We start from the raw sequence: 14,446 nt of genomic DNA on the forward strand, positions 1-14,446 counted from the left end.
GTGCACCTGTATTGCTGGGAGATGCACAGAGGATTTGGAAAGGAGGGTTTAGGCAAAGCCTGACGCTCATCTGGCCAGAGCTGTTTTGATTTCTAATTACAGCACGACAATCTCAGCCCAAAAATTTGGAGTAAGGAATGGTGGCTTGGCTACAGCTCTATGCTGTGGCAGCAGGGATGCAGTTTGTTAACCCAGAGAGAGAAATGCAGCCCCTCCCTCAGCACAGATGCAGAACAGTAGGTGGTTCTGCCAGTGCTATTGTCAGTGAAAGCACGAATGGAAAAAGGCTTTAATTGATCACAGTCAATTGCAGAGCTCTCAAATCCTGGTCTGTGTGACAGCAATAAGAATCACACGCGCTGTCTTTTATCAAAGCCAAGTTTTGATATTGCGGTGCTTCCTGATATCGGAGCTGAGTCTGTTTGGAACAGTGCAAGTAAGAGAAAGCTGGAAATCTGGCAGGGATCTTTATCTTTGGTGATGCAGGCATTCAGTGCCCCGTATCCTTCTAGGGTTCTGGGCAGTGTTTTGAACAAGACTTTGCTGCAATAAAAGCAAGTCTGAATTTTAAGCCAGAGGTTTTAGACTTCAACAGGGGACCCTTTGCTTTTTCTGCTTTAGGTCCACTGTTAACTCTGAATATAGAGAACAGCTGATTCTTAATTGCTGGGATTAGTTAGATGTCTAAGGACAGTGAAAATTGAGTTAATTATAATGAATTGAGCTACAAGATTATTGGACTGATTGCTCAGATTGGGGTTTCAGTAGGAGAGCTCATGACTGAGACTTGTTCTTTCTGAATCATACTGTGATGCTGCAGAGGGGAAGCAGAAAGGAGCAGCAGCCAGGGCAGAGCATGCAGCACTGCCACAGCAGTGTGAGCAGAATCAGGCAACCTGATTTATGTCTCCGACAGACGTATTACTGACTTCACGGCTGCAGTGCAAATGAAAGCTGTTGAGTAAATAATGTGCCAAGATACAGAATGCAGGATCAGCCTGTGACATAAAACCCAGGGGCAATGTTTGTGCAAGTCCAACCCACTTCTGAGCACAGGAAAGCTTTTAAGTGCTGCTCTGCTGGCTCAGCAGCACGACAGCAGTGGCAGCAACAGCACCACCAGGTTACATTCAGCACATTTCCCCTTCTTCCTTCCCTGCATCTCCCAGTTGCAACGCAATCAGTGACAGTTCTGCCTTTGGGGACGTTAGCTCTGAATAAGGCAGAGGGAGATCGACGTCAAGCAAGCCTTGTTTTATCTGTTCTTCTCAGTGGATTGTTTGAGAAACTCAAATTAAGAATTCACACAAACTCAGCTTCTCTCCTGCCCTCAGAGAGCTCAATCCACAGCTCTTGGAAGATTTTTCTGCTGCCTAGAAAGGACTTTGGGCCAGGCCCAAAAAAGGACCAGCAGGGCTCTGTGGAATCGTTTGGAAAGATAATTGCAGTCAGGTGAATGACAGGGTCCCACCCAAAGTCCTGCTCTGCAGCTACTGCTTTTAGCAGCCTCACAATGAGCCAGAGGTGTCTACCTCATTTAAAGCACTTCTCCAAGGGTGAGAATCATTAGACGTGGAAAAGAGAGGACAGAGTGCTGATTTGACATAATCATCTCAGCAGCTGCCTGCTCTGTGAATGCTGCTGAGTGTGTGAGGGATGTTGCTGGCAGTTGCCAAAATGATGACTGCAAGGGAGACAAGGAGGGGAAGCACAAATTAAAACACTTGGGAATCATTATCTCTCAGGTCTGTAATAGTCCGCATTCATTTTAGCTGGGGGGTGTTTTTCTGAAACCCTCTCTCCCCCCCCTCCCCTGCTAATTACCCTGTTGTCAATCCATGGGGTGTGAAAGTGCTTCAATTTCAAATCATGCTGTACTAAATTGTTCGTGTCTGTGCCAGACAGACTCTGCTACATAAAGAAAACAGTGCTTTCACATATATTCTTTCAGTCTGGAGGAATGAGAGCTGTTGTTTTTCTGTGAATGTTCTGAGTATCACATGTTCCCCATAAACTCATTTATGACATGTCCATGTGTTTTCTAGAGCATCAGCCAATCTTGAGGTAATCCTTCAATTATACAAGAGAATCTCTCGTTACATTTTAGCAAAACAGTAAAAAGAGTAGCTCTTTTTTGCTGGGATTAGAAAGGAATTTTTAGCTTTATCTGACAATGTACCACATTAACCCTCCCCACTCCCCAAATCATCTTGCCATGTGTTTTGCAGTGAGCTTTCTCTCCAGCACTGCAAAATGTCTTCAGTGTCCCCTTCAATCCAAACGATGCTCCTGCATGCTGATTTCCCCCTGGGATCTAAAGGGGAGTTTGCAGAGCCGGGACAACTTCTATATGCCCTTCCTCACTGCTTACTCAGAAGGTCTCCATTGGTGACACATGCATTTGTGCAGAGCTGATGCTTTCATTGCTCTTGGCTCTGCAGGCAGGACACAGCTCAAAGGTACCACGGCAGCTGCAGCCATCAGTTATCTTTGGGCTAGACCCCAAGTGAGTGACAAGAAGAGTAGAACCGTGAGCACTGAGGTTGCCTTTATCTCTGTGGGCCAAATAAGGAGAGCAGGAGCAACCGTACTAATGCTGCACTTCCCTGCTGCTATCACCCTGCCCACCAAAGGTACAGCATCCTGAAGATGCAAAGGAAAGCATTTCTGCCTTATTTGCCCCACTTTCATGCTGCCAGGAAGGGAAACAGCTGTGCATTAGGTTTTAACTTGATTTGCACTAGGCATACTACCAAAATCTTTCATGTAAAGCAGCTAATTGCTGGATATTAATTGCAGTGAGCCGAACTCACCTGGACCAGTCTAGTTAAGAAAATCTCTGTACCCTATTTCCAGCCTCCGGGGTTATCTGCTTCTCCCCGCAGTCTTTAACTTGCTGTTATCTTTCTCACCACGTTTGTGATACTTTGAGCTATCAGGCCTAAGGAAGGGAACAGAGGCAGCAGCTTACACAGAGAGGCAATTTACAAGGTACGAGCAAAGCGAAGCAGACATAAAAAACAACCGATGTCTAGATCCAATAGGTGTGAGAGATGTGCAAATGCATCATGCCTATCACAGCTCTCATTGTTTTCATATCCATGAGATCATTAAGGCATTTCTAAGTCCCCTGAGTCCGTGACATACAAGCCCAGAATATAATAAACAGAGCTGAATTAATTGCACAATACATTGATGAACAAAATGAAGTAAAGCAGTTCCATTGTACAAGGGGAAATGAATGCTTTGCATTGAGCGGCAGTCACATCAATCCAAATTACAGCTCACACTGCATAAATGATAATGAGACCGCCTGTCTCATTCAGACCAAGTGAGAATGCTGGAAGGAACACAGACACCCACAAACTGCTGCATCTAAACAGTGCTTACACTTAAACTGGGCTGCAGTGGAAACTGTCATTAAAACAAACCGTACTGCTTTGCTAGATGCCTATTCCAGCAGAATGGCACCCCTGTCACAGTTTGTATCCAAACACTGAGCCAGCAATACAGATATTCAGTATCTCTTTACATATTTTCAGATGTCAACTCTTCTTTTTGCCATTTAGGGTAAAATCCAGTCCGTGACATCGCTCAGGCAATTAGCGTTGATCCCAATTGATACCAGTACTTCTGTGAATGGAAGCAGGGCTTCCCTGCAGGACACAGAAATGAAGTCCCAGCTGATGTGACAATGCATGAGTTACATTTCTGGTAAGGTGTCACAATTGAGCATTTTTGGGAGGACATTTTAAAACGTTTTCAACTACACAGCAGGTCAGTTTGCTGCTGCTGCTTCTGCTCAGCGATTTAACGATTTAAAACTTTGCCTTGGGAGATCTTCAAAAACAGTGCATATTAGCAGCCAGCAGGACTCAAGATGCAGTGAAGGACAGGGCAGATAGAGACTTCCCTTTTCAGAGGCAGGTGCACAGATGGCTTTTTCAAGGCCTGTTTGTGGCTGGTTTGAGAATGTGTGAGTTCAGATCCCACACTGCACACAACTCTTGCACATAACCTTGCACTGTGCTGCTCAAACTGGAAATGGGGCTGAAGGGTGACTCACATATTTCCACATCCAGCTTCTGCAATGAACTTGTGACTCCTCTCTCACTCTCAGAGGCCTTGTCTTAAAAACAAATTACAAGAAAGCAACTGACCCAGTAAAACATCATAGTCTGCCTGTAAAGTGTCAAGCTCTGGGCACTGAAACAGGCTGCCCAGGGAGGTGGTGGAGTCTCCTTCTCTGGAGATGTTCAAGACCTGCCTGGATGCCGACCTGTGCGACCTGCTGTAGGGAACCTGCTTTGGCAGGGGGTTGGACTCGATGAGCTCTGGAGGTCCCTTCCAACCCCTACAGTTCTGTGATTCTGTGATTCTATGCTCTGCAGGCAGGTCATGCATACATTGGGCAAGGAAGGTTGGAGACGGTCACCCTTATTTCTTGGTTCTGCTATCCCATCACTAGTGTGGGGAGAAGACTGCTGTTATGAACAGGGGAGGGAAAGAATTCATAGCTGTACGCTGTGGGCTTGGGTCGGTCGTTTACGTGACAACTTCCCCAGCTCTAAAGCTGGAAGCACTTTCAGATCAAGAGGTGAAGTCCCAGTTCAGAATCACAGGCTCATTAAGGATGGGGAAGAGCTGTGTGATCACCAAATCCAGCCCCAATGTGCCCACAGTGCCACATCTCCACACCAAATGCCTCCACGGACGGTGAACCCGCCGCTCCCTGTGCAGCTGTGCCAGCACATCGCTGCTCCTTCTAAGGAGAAACTGTCCCAAATTAATCCCTGACATCCAGCCTGTACCTCCCCTGGTGTGCCGTAAGGCCGTGCTCCGCGTTACACGGATCAAGGGCTGAGCCCACCTCGCCACAGCCTCCTTTCAGGAGCTGCGATGAGTTTCTTCCCAACTCCTTCCCTCAGCCTCTCCCCACAGCACCGCTCTGCTCCCATCTCTGTTCGCACTCCACGGCCTTCACCTCCTTCTTGCCCAGCCTGACAACGGACACAAACACCCCGCCGAGGTTCCCCTCACTCCGCGATCCACCCGCGGGGCACGGTGCTGAGGGAGGCGGTGTCCCGACCGCTCCCGCCTTCCTCCCCTCCCCTGGGCGGCCCCGCGGTGGGAGTCACGGGGCGGGCGGGCCGCTGCTATGGAGCTGCCTGCCGTCAGCCTCAAGGTACGGGGCGGGGGGGGCTGAGCCGCTGTGGGGCGAGGCGGGTCGGCTGGGAGAAAGGGGAGCGGGTCCCCTCGTACGGGGGTGGGCGTTGCGCTTGGTTTTGAGCTTGGTGCCCGGTGAGGAGGCCGGGGGGTGTTTGAGAAGTGGTTATTTTTGCCTTTTGTGGGTTGGGCTTTTTTTGGAGTGGTTGTCGCTCAGGTTGCCGCACGGGACGGCCGCCCCCCCCTTCTCCCTCCCCTCCTCCCCCCCTCCGGCACGGAGCGATGGGCGCCGCGCGTTACTGACGGGGCGAAGTTGGCGCGTAGGGAAACCGCCTCAGAAAGGCGACCGCGCTGCGGGCTGAATCTGACCGAAAGAAACCGCTTTTTTTTTGTTTTTCTTCATTTGTGTGGGAGGGGAGGGGGTGTTGAATGAGGGTGACTGTAAACTTTCATCCGGTATTTGGTGGAGAAACGGGAAATAAGGGACTGACGTTAACTTCAGGAGGAAGCGGCTTCTGGCACGGAGGCTGAAATCGCCCCTTTCCACGTTGCCCCTGAGACTGAGCATACCCTGATACCGCCCGCTTCCCTCTATTTTTCCTCCATTTATCATATTTGCGAAGCCTTTTAGGGCTACGTGCCGCTCACCGCCCAGCTTCCCTGTGGGGATTTTGGGCGCGTTGCTGAAAGCATCGCAGGTTGGGTTTGCAGCCCTTGGTTCGGAGCTGCGTGTTGCCAGCAGGTTGGGGGCTGCTCTGTGCCAGCTGCCCTGTGCTTGCAGCTTGCTATGGGAAGGCTTGCTTGTGGCTGTGCTAAGTGAAATCTGGGAGTTCATATAGGCGCCTTTCCCCTTCTTTTAGCTTGCTGAGAGAAGGGATTGCCCTGTTTAGAGGCAGGTGCACAAATGGCTTTTTCAGGGCCTGGGTTATGGGTTGTATTTGCAGTCACAGAACTGTAGGGGTTGGAAGGGACTGCTGGAGCTCATGAAGCCAACCCCCTGCTAAGTGAGGTCCCTACAGCAGGCTGCACCGGAAAGTGTGCAGATGGATCTTGAATATCTCCAGAGAAGGAGATTCCACCACCTCCATGGGCAGCCTGCACCAGTGCTCCATCACTCTGACTGTGAAGAAGTTCTTCTATTACATCCCTGATATTTTGCTCTGTCAAATTTTAGCTATTATGTGGTTCCCAGTCCGCTAGAAAAAGTGCTACATTCTCCTTTTTTTATTGTTTTCTTTTTAATGCTTGTGTGTGTCTGTCTTTCTTTTTCCCCACACTAAAACAAAAGGGAAAAATAACGATATCAAATTAAAAAATCTGCCAGTGAAATCCCATGCTCCACCATGGGAGGTGGTGATGCAGGAGCTGGAAGAAAAGGCATCTTGAACGAATGAATCCCCATAAAATGTAAAATGTTGCAATTCCTCCCTGGTTTTCGGCAACCATTCTTAGATCTTTTCCTGGGTGAGAGTGATCTTGACCTGGCCAAACTTTTCTCAGCATTGGGAAGTACCTTTTGTAAAGTTTGGATGGGGAGGCACTGGAATGGGGTACCCAGAAAAGTTGTGGGTGCCCCATCCCTGGAGGCATTCAGAGTCATGTTGGATGACCCTGGGATGGTGATTGGCAGCCCTGCCCATGGCAGGGGGTTGGAACCGGATGATCTTCAAGGTCCTGTCCAACCAAAGCCATGCTGTGTTCTGGGATTCAAGGGCTGCAGCACAGTGAGTTAATAATTATCCTGCATCTTTGTGCTGCCCCTGAATCATGGCCTGCTGCTCTGAAACACAACACAAAGCTTGACAAGGTTCAGAGAGAGACCAGGAAAAACACACTACTGCTATGTGTTGGCATTAACTACTTACAGTTTCTCTGAGATCAGAAGGATAAACCTAACAACAGAAGAAGAAAAATTCCAAAAACCTGCGTGAATGCAGCGTTTGTACCAGAATGCAGCAGAGTCTCAGCCTTGAGGTCCCTCTTAAACCTGCGTGTAGAACTGTATAATTAACACATACATAGCAGGCCTTGACCTACTGTAGATGAGGAATCCTCTCCTGGAGCAGCATCTACTGGCTCAGCTCTCGTAGTAATGCTCAGCAAAGTGTGGAAAGCAGCATCACCTTATTTTTGCAGTGAATGTTTGATAGCTAGGGTTACTGCAATAGCTGTGCTAAATCTTGAAATATCAAGTTTGTTCAAGCTTGGAAAACAATGAATATGCCTGAAAACAGATGTCTTGTTCTTGGGTGTCTTTAGATGCTAGCTCTGGAATCATAGAATCATTTTCATTGGAAAAGACGTCTGTGCATCACCTAGCTCAGCCTCCTGCTCAAAGCAAAGCAAACTTGAAAAGTAGATCAAATAGGTCAACTCAAAGGGTTGCAACCACTTTGGAGATTATCCAGTCCAGCTCCCCTGCTAAAGCAGGCACCCCAGAGGAGGCTGCAGAGGAAAGTGCCCAGGTAGGCTTTGAATACCTTCAGGCAGGGAGAATGAGTTCATGTTCCAAAGAACTCTTAAAAAAGCAACGTATGCTCTTCTTAGGTATGGATATATCCCCCTGAACAGATGGGAATGAATTCTTCTGTCTCACCAGGAGGCTGCCTGCAAATTATCTCACGTAATGACTGCAGCTTTAAATAATGTTTTTCATTAACACTGCGTTTTCTGTGTTAAAGCATACTGAGACCATCAGCCAATTCCACAGTGCCCCAAAGAGCTGTCAGATAACTCAGACTAATAGCTCGGAAGGAAGAGCTTTGTTTTTCTTTCAGCAGCCCCTTGGATTATCAGCCCTTGCCTACCTGACTTCATGCTGGTGATGGAGCCTGCTTCGTAATTTAGTAACTGCAATATTGATCTAGACAGCTTAAAAAAAACAAAGAAAAACCCACCCTGTGTAATTATATTAACTGCTGAGCCTTGAGGGGTCTTGTGCATAACGTGCAATTAAATACTACCTAATTAAGAATTTCCCTGATGTTGTGATCGTCTCTTGGGTGAATGCTATTTGCATGTCTCCATTCTTATCCAAGAACATCTTGTATTCTCCTGATTAGCAGTTTCTGCCTGGTCTCTGCTGTGCAATCTGGGAGGAGGGGAGGCGGCGGGTGGTGCTGAAGCATTTTGTAGGCTTTCATGAGCAATTAAAAAAAAAAATCATTATTAAAAACCTGTTTGAGCAGCGTTTGAAGTTCAGACAGTCCATGCTGAATGCTCAGCAGATGTGATAGGGTGCTAGAGAGGAACAAGAGCTTTATCTTACAGTATCTATGTTGTGACATCGTGGCTGGACAGTCCAAGGCATCACTCCTTCTGGTTTCACTCATGTCACAGCTTCATGGGTCATTAACTTTCTTGAAGCAAAGAGTTCTTGTGAAGTTAGACGTTTTGAGTCAATAAATGTAGCAGTATTTGGGCACTGGTGTGTCACTGGAAGTGGAAAGAGTGGTGTAGCATGGCAGGACTGGGTTTTTAGGTTCCTAGAAGATGGCTTCAGGTCTCTTAGTATTGAGCTGAGGCAGGCTGCTGCTGTGAGTGGGTTGAGAGGGGGTGAAGGGGAATTCACTGAGGACCACAGCAGAAATGCTGGGAGCTGCAGTCGTGTCTATTCATGGACTTCTTGGTGGTGGGACACCAGATTGCTCCTGTATAAGCTGTGAATCAGATTGTCTGGCTTGCAGTACAAACTCTGCTAGAGTTCCAAAATCAATAACACATTTAGAAAAGGCTGAAGTGTGCTCTGAATCAACTGTCAGCAGTGATGATGACAGTAGTGAACGACTATAGTGGAGCACCACAGGAAATGCTCAGCAGCAGCAGCAGAAAAAAATGGTTTTGTCTTTGCTGGCCCAGTTGCTAGGGCAGTTTTTGCACTGGTTGCAGGGCACTCTCCCTCTCTGTCTCATGGAGGTGAGGTGGTGTAACTTTGTGTTGTTTTTCCCACAGTTTTCCCAATTGCTGATCTGTCTTCCTCTCTGTTTTTCCATAGGCCATCATTCTGGTGCACTGGCTGCTCACAGTGTGGTGAGTGATTGGTAACTGGCCTGGCTTGAGAAGAGGATGTTCCTTCAAACTAGGAATGGCATGTTCTTGGGGAATCAGCACTCCCTGTTCATGCCTGTGTGCAAGGAGCTCCTAAGTCCCAGTGGTTGTATGGGAGCAGGGATAAATGCAAACAGTGCTGCGGGCTCCTTGTGAACTTGGCTTGGGTTTTTTGTCTTGTTTGGCAGGGGATGCATGAATAACTCGTTTCCAGCCTCCTATGCTTGGGGGAATTTCAGTGTCCTTGCAGTGGGGATCTGGGCCATTGTGCAGCGAGATTCCCTTGATGCCATCGTGATGGTGAGTGTGAGGGCATTTGCCTCCACCAGGGAGAGGGTGGAGGGCAGAAAAGCTCCTTTGAATCGGTGATGATCTTCAGCTGCTCCCAGTGCAGCAGTGAACAAGTCAAACTCTTTATTTATTTATTCTAGTCTCCCCGAGGGAGCCTGGCTTCTACTTAAGCACTATAAACTGTGGTGAGAAGCATTCACTATCCATTATTTTGCTTCTCGGGGGTAAGGCATACTTGATTCTTTTTTTCTGCCTGCTGTTGTCACTTTTAACGCCAGACTCTGAGTATTCAATATGCTTGAGTTAGAGATGCCTTTTAAATCTCTTCTCTGATCATTAAAGAAATTGGCAAGCAAAAATAAACAACCCTGGAAGATACTAGTAGAAGGCGTCCAGCAGATGTGAAGAAAATGCGTGATGTATGAGATCATACACTTAGGATTATCTGTGTACCTGGGGGCATGTGAAGGGTTAGCACTGTGTTATACAGAGGTAAAAGCATGATTGTGTGAACATTGATCTTCTGGTAGATAGAACCTATAACTGGCTGTTACTCCTGGTAGTTAATCCCTCATCCAGTTCATGTCCTGTTCTCTCTTCCCAGTTCCTGACCGGCCTGCTGCTCACGGTCCTCACAGACATCATTCACATCTCTGTCTACTACCCTCTGCGTGGTTATCCCAGCGATGTGAAGCGTTTCAGTATGGGCATGGCCATCTTCAGCCTCCTCCTGAAACCTGGATCCTGCTACTTTGTGTATCGAATGTACCGGGAGCGTGGAGGGGACTACATCTTCAACATAGGTAGGGTGCTTCCTCTACATCAGTGTGGGCCACGTCCTCTCCTGTTAGGGAAGGCTGCTGGAGAAGACTCTTTACCCTTCAGCCTCAGCCTTGTGCAGCTGGATCCTGCCTTTCTTTCCAAGGAGGAGGATGGCCTCTCTCTTCCTCGTGTCTTTTCTCCCTTTTGTGCTCCTGCTGAGTCTTAGGCCTTAAATTTACATTCTTCCTCTCTTCCCTTGCAGACCTGGAGTCCTCGTCTGACAGCCAGTTTGCCTACAATGGTATTGATGTCACTGCTGTCACTCTTACTCAGTTAACTCAGGTTTTTCCTCTCTTCCACTTCCTTCATTTTATGCACTTCTTGGAAGCCTTTGGGTGTCCCTCTCACTTTGGCAACCTTTTCCTTCTATGGGAGAGTTAAGGCATCATTCCTTCCACCTGGATTATGCATGTGAGGGAAGGGTGGATTTCTAACTCCATGCTTTGTGCCCTTGCTAACTTGATTGTTGTGGACTTCTGTTTCCTTACCTGGGAAATGGGACTGATGTTTACCTTGTGCTCCTTTGCTTGGAGGCACTCATTTTTCCTCCTGGCTGCAGTTGCTAGGAATAATGTGGCAGCCTTGCCAGAGAGAGGTGTTAGGGTTGGGTATTCTGTCAGCTTCTTTGCCAAGCATTCCTGGGGCTGCTGCCAGAGATTGTTTGCTGTGTGGGAGTTCATCCTGGCAAAACCAGCAGCCTAGTACAGTTATCTTTTTCTTTCCTAAGGCTTTGTAGGACAAAAGGTGGTACAACAGGCACTGTAGTGTTTGAAAGCTGCTACTTAGACTGCATTGGTGCTAGCAAAAACGATGAAGCTTCTTGTGAAAAGTGGTGGGTACTTATAAAGAAGGAGAGGCTGTCAGAGGAAAACAGCAGCTTCAGGGTATTGTTTGCACCTTGTGGTAGAAGAATGTGGATATTTTCTCCATCAGCTGCTTGTGCAAATGCCATGCAGATCTCTCTTAGCTGGCTCAGAAGGCCAGTGTGCCATGTTTGTGCCAGTTTTTATTACCTGCTGAGTGTACTTGTGACTAGGATTTAACATCTGTATCCTACAGAAAGTGTAGCTGAGTATTCTTCCTCCTTACCATGCTGTTCAGCACAGCATGCTGTCAGAATCTCTTCCCAGGCACAAGCTGGAATTCAGTCACGTAGTACTTTTTTTATCTTCTTCTGAAATGTCTTCCTGACAACATTGTCAGTACAAACCATGTGCTGTTATTTGTGTTGAATGTGATTGACAAATTTTCTCTTTTCCTACTAACTGGCATTTTTCTTTAGAACTGAATTGTGATTTTCCAGGTCCTCTGTCTTTCTTTTGAAACAAAAGCCCTCTTCATTACTAGGCAGCATCCTTGCTGCATAAAAACAAGCCTGTCGTGGTAATGTGGCATGCTCCTCAACTTCTGGTTTCTTCTAGGAGATTCAGTTTTTTGCATTCATTTTTTTCATCAAGCTTGTTCTCTTCTTGTTCAGGTCTCAACCGTGCAGGCCGGGACCGCAGTGCCTATGAGACAATTGATCAGCAGGAAAGCTCTCCACTGTGGCCTGACTCAAGCAAGACAGCTCAGCATCCATATTGAGGCCCTTGTCTGCAGCAGAACGGACACCTCCCTCCCTCAGTCCAGCCTTATGCTCCTCCCATGTCTGTTCTGATGAAACAAGACCTTCTACTGAGCAAACAGGAGAGGATCTGATTTGACTTTTCTTTTTCCTTCCTGAAGATTAGGCAGAGGGGTTCCTGGAATGAGCCCAGAACATCTCAGATAACTTTAAGCTCTGTGACTCTTTGTGATTCCAACACACTGCTTTCCCCCCTCCCCCTAAATCCCTCCTCTGTATGTGCAAGTGGATGCACCTTCTGCATTCTTCCAAGTCTTGTGTTGTGCCTCCTCTCGTTTTTAAGTAAGGGAGATGCACAAAATATTCCTGGGCAAGCTATCTTTAACAAGCTTATGGACTGCCCCTAAGACAGCACAGTTTAGCCTGTCTTCTTGCTGGTACGTTTCCAGGAAACATCTGGGAGTTCTTGAAGGCTGTTTTTGATGATGTTTTTAAATTAAGATTTATGACCATAACTCCATGTGCTAGCTGTGGTGGTTTACGTGCAGCTGGGGTTTGTATAAAGTGCTCTTACTGGGCCAGGGAGCATTCATTGATGCTTTTATGAAAGTTAAATGTCCTTCAGGATACTTAAAACGGCTGGTAAATGTTGATTACGTGTGCTCTGTGCCTTGAAATGTCCTTTTGCCTTCAGCTGCCTGCCTTAATAGGACTTGAAGTGTTATACTTTTCTAAGAAATCTATGAAATGAATACAGTTCTTCTGTGTTAGAAAAAAAATTACACTGGTCACCCATGTTTCATTTGAAAATATTGCTATTCCTGAGGCTCTGGGACTGTAGTCTGGGGGAGTTGTTATGGGACAAGGGCTACAAGGCTTCAATGGCTCTGCTGTAAGCTTAATGTAAACATGTGGACAGTTCTGCATGGAGATGTGTGGAGGTGAGTGAGGAAAGGAAGGACTGGTGAATGGCAGGGGTGGGTTTGTGTAGTTCTGCACTGTGGTGGTGAGCTCTGGAACATGGCAAACTATAAATTTGGATCTTATGCACAGCAAACCTGCCCTGCTGTGGCTATCAGGGGGAAATTCTTAAAAACAAATGTTCAGCAGGTTTTGTTAGAAGAAGAAAAGATTGTCAGCCTTGGCTGAAGGAAAATACAAGTGCTGGGAAGATCTGTGCTTTTCTGCAGCAGGTTCACTTTCAAAGTATACATCTGTTATTTGACAATTGCATTTCTCTGACAAGACCTGCTGCTGTGTTGACTCTTCAACGACCAAAACCCTGTTAACCCTGCTCTAGCCCTTAGAAATGTACCAAATGTATCTTTAAAAGCAAGCATTTTTCTTTCAGGTTTTGTCACTCTAAACATTAGCAGATGCTTCATTCCCTCTACAGCACGAGCATTATGGTGGCCTGCTGCTGTGCCTGGGCCAATGTTGCTTATGCTTGGATGAACACCTGGTAGATGCTGTAGAGCTGCATTAATCTGATTTACTCTCCCATGATGAAGACTAGGTAGGCAGAGCTTGTTTTCTCTAAAGTGGCAGAGTGGACACATTCAGTGTTTTACTGTTCTTCAGAACTATGCAGTGTCAGTATGGATCCCTGAATAATGTGTTTAAACACTCAGGAGAGAGGCAGCTTTTTCTTCCCTAGACCTGTGGACCACAGACGAAATGGCTGCTTTGAATGCAGCACTTCCTGAGTTCCTGAGCATGAACATATGGTTACATCTAAGGAAGCTCTTCCAAGCTGTTCTAAGTTGGAAAACAAAACAAAACACAGCCAAATCTGTATCAGTGCCCATCTAGCTGACGTGCTGTGTGCTTTCCTGCGGAGAGGTCAGCAGATGTGAGGGCAGCACAGAGGAGCAAAGCAAGGCAGGGGTGTCAGTGCGCTTGCTGTGAATCAAGGATGCCAACTCTGGGCAGTAAAGCAGAGACAGATGACAATAAAAACTGTGCCCCTCCCTGGCTTCTGAGGAAGAAAAACCAGCCGTTGGTGCCTCTCCCTCAGTGGCGTGGGGCTGAGGGCAGGGCATGGCCCGGCGCAGGGAGCAGTGTGCTCCCGCCCAGAGCATCACTGGCAGCCGGTGGGTGAAGAGGAGGAAACGGCGTCCTTCTCTGTGGAGCTGAGAGGGCGCTTTGAGCAGCAGCACCCGAGAGAGGTCGTGGCTGAGCTGCCCTGCCGTGCCAGACCCCACATCGTCTGGGCTGCCTTGAGAACGCTGTTCTAATTAGCCGTGGGCGAGAGCCGCTTTCCCGTGGCCATCTGCAGCCCTGGTGACAGGCGGCGTTGCTAATCGGAGGGGATAAGCTGCTTAGGGCAGCCCAGCTGGAGCGAGCTCACTGCTGGAGTTGGGAGTTGAGGGGGGACAAAGCAGCCGGTTTGCCCCTGCCTTCAGAGGAGCAGACAAAGAGGTGCTGATCTGCCCCCCAGGTTCTGGCGAGGCCGAGCAGTATGGCCAGCAGCCCTGGCAGTGAGTAAGTGTGTCAGCTGCTGGAGCAGTGACCGTCTTCTCTATATTTTGGGGAGGAGTGCTACGCCACGAGGCT

The 14,446-nt window shown here is 47.7% G+C and overlaps 1 protein-coding gene across 2 annotated transcripts; it reads left to right on the top strand.

Annotated features, from left to right (window-relative positions):
- The first annotated feature begins 5,113 nt into the window (after positions 1-5,113).
- Positions 5,114-13,257, top strand: LOC122167151 (angiotensin II receptor associated protein). Of its 2 annotated transcripts, XM_042831520.1 has the most exons (6): positions 5,114-5,185; positions 9,161-9,195; positions 9,402-9,513; positions 10,109-10,307; positions 10,529-10,567; positions 11,804-13,257. In XM_042831520.1, exons 1-6 carry the CDS (start codon positions 5,159-5,161, stop codon positions 11,908-11,910), a joined length of 519 nt encoding a protein of 172 aa, XP_042687454.1. In that variant the 5' UTR covers positions 5,114-5,158; the 3' UTR covers positions 11,911-13,257. The 2 variants fall into 2 exon arrangements, with proteins under 2 accessions (XP_042687454.1, XP_042687455.1); XM_042831521.1 differs by lacking the exon at positions 10,529-10,567.
- Positions 13,258-14,446: the final 1,189 nt, after the last annotated feature.

Source organism: Centrocercus urophasianus, unplaced genomic scaffold (genome assembly GCF_019232065.1).
Source record: "Centrocercus urophasianus isolate 14NV4802_14NV808 unplaced genomic scaffold, USGS_Curo_1.0 seq_36, whole genome shotgun sequence".
NCBI classification, from domain to species: domain Eukaryota; kingdom Metazoa; phylum Chordata; class Aves; order Galliformes; family Phasianidae; genus Centrocercus; species Centrocercus urophasianus.

What these genes read in the sequence shown, in the direction of transcription:
- LOC122167151 (XM_042831520.1), top strand. Translation starts at nt 5,159, where the DNA reads ATGGAGCTGCCTGCCGTCAGCCTCAAG. An exon ending in CACTGGCTGCTCACAGTGTG is followed by an intron (nt 9,196 to 9,401) that starts GTGAGTGATTGG and finishes CTTGTTTGGCAG; the next exon opens with GGGATGCATGAATAACTCGT. An exon ending in CCCTTGATGCCATCGTGATG is followed by an intron (nt 9,514 to 10,108) that starts GTGAGTGTGAGG and finishes CTCTCTTCCCAG; the next exon opens with TTCCTGACCGGCCTGCTGCT.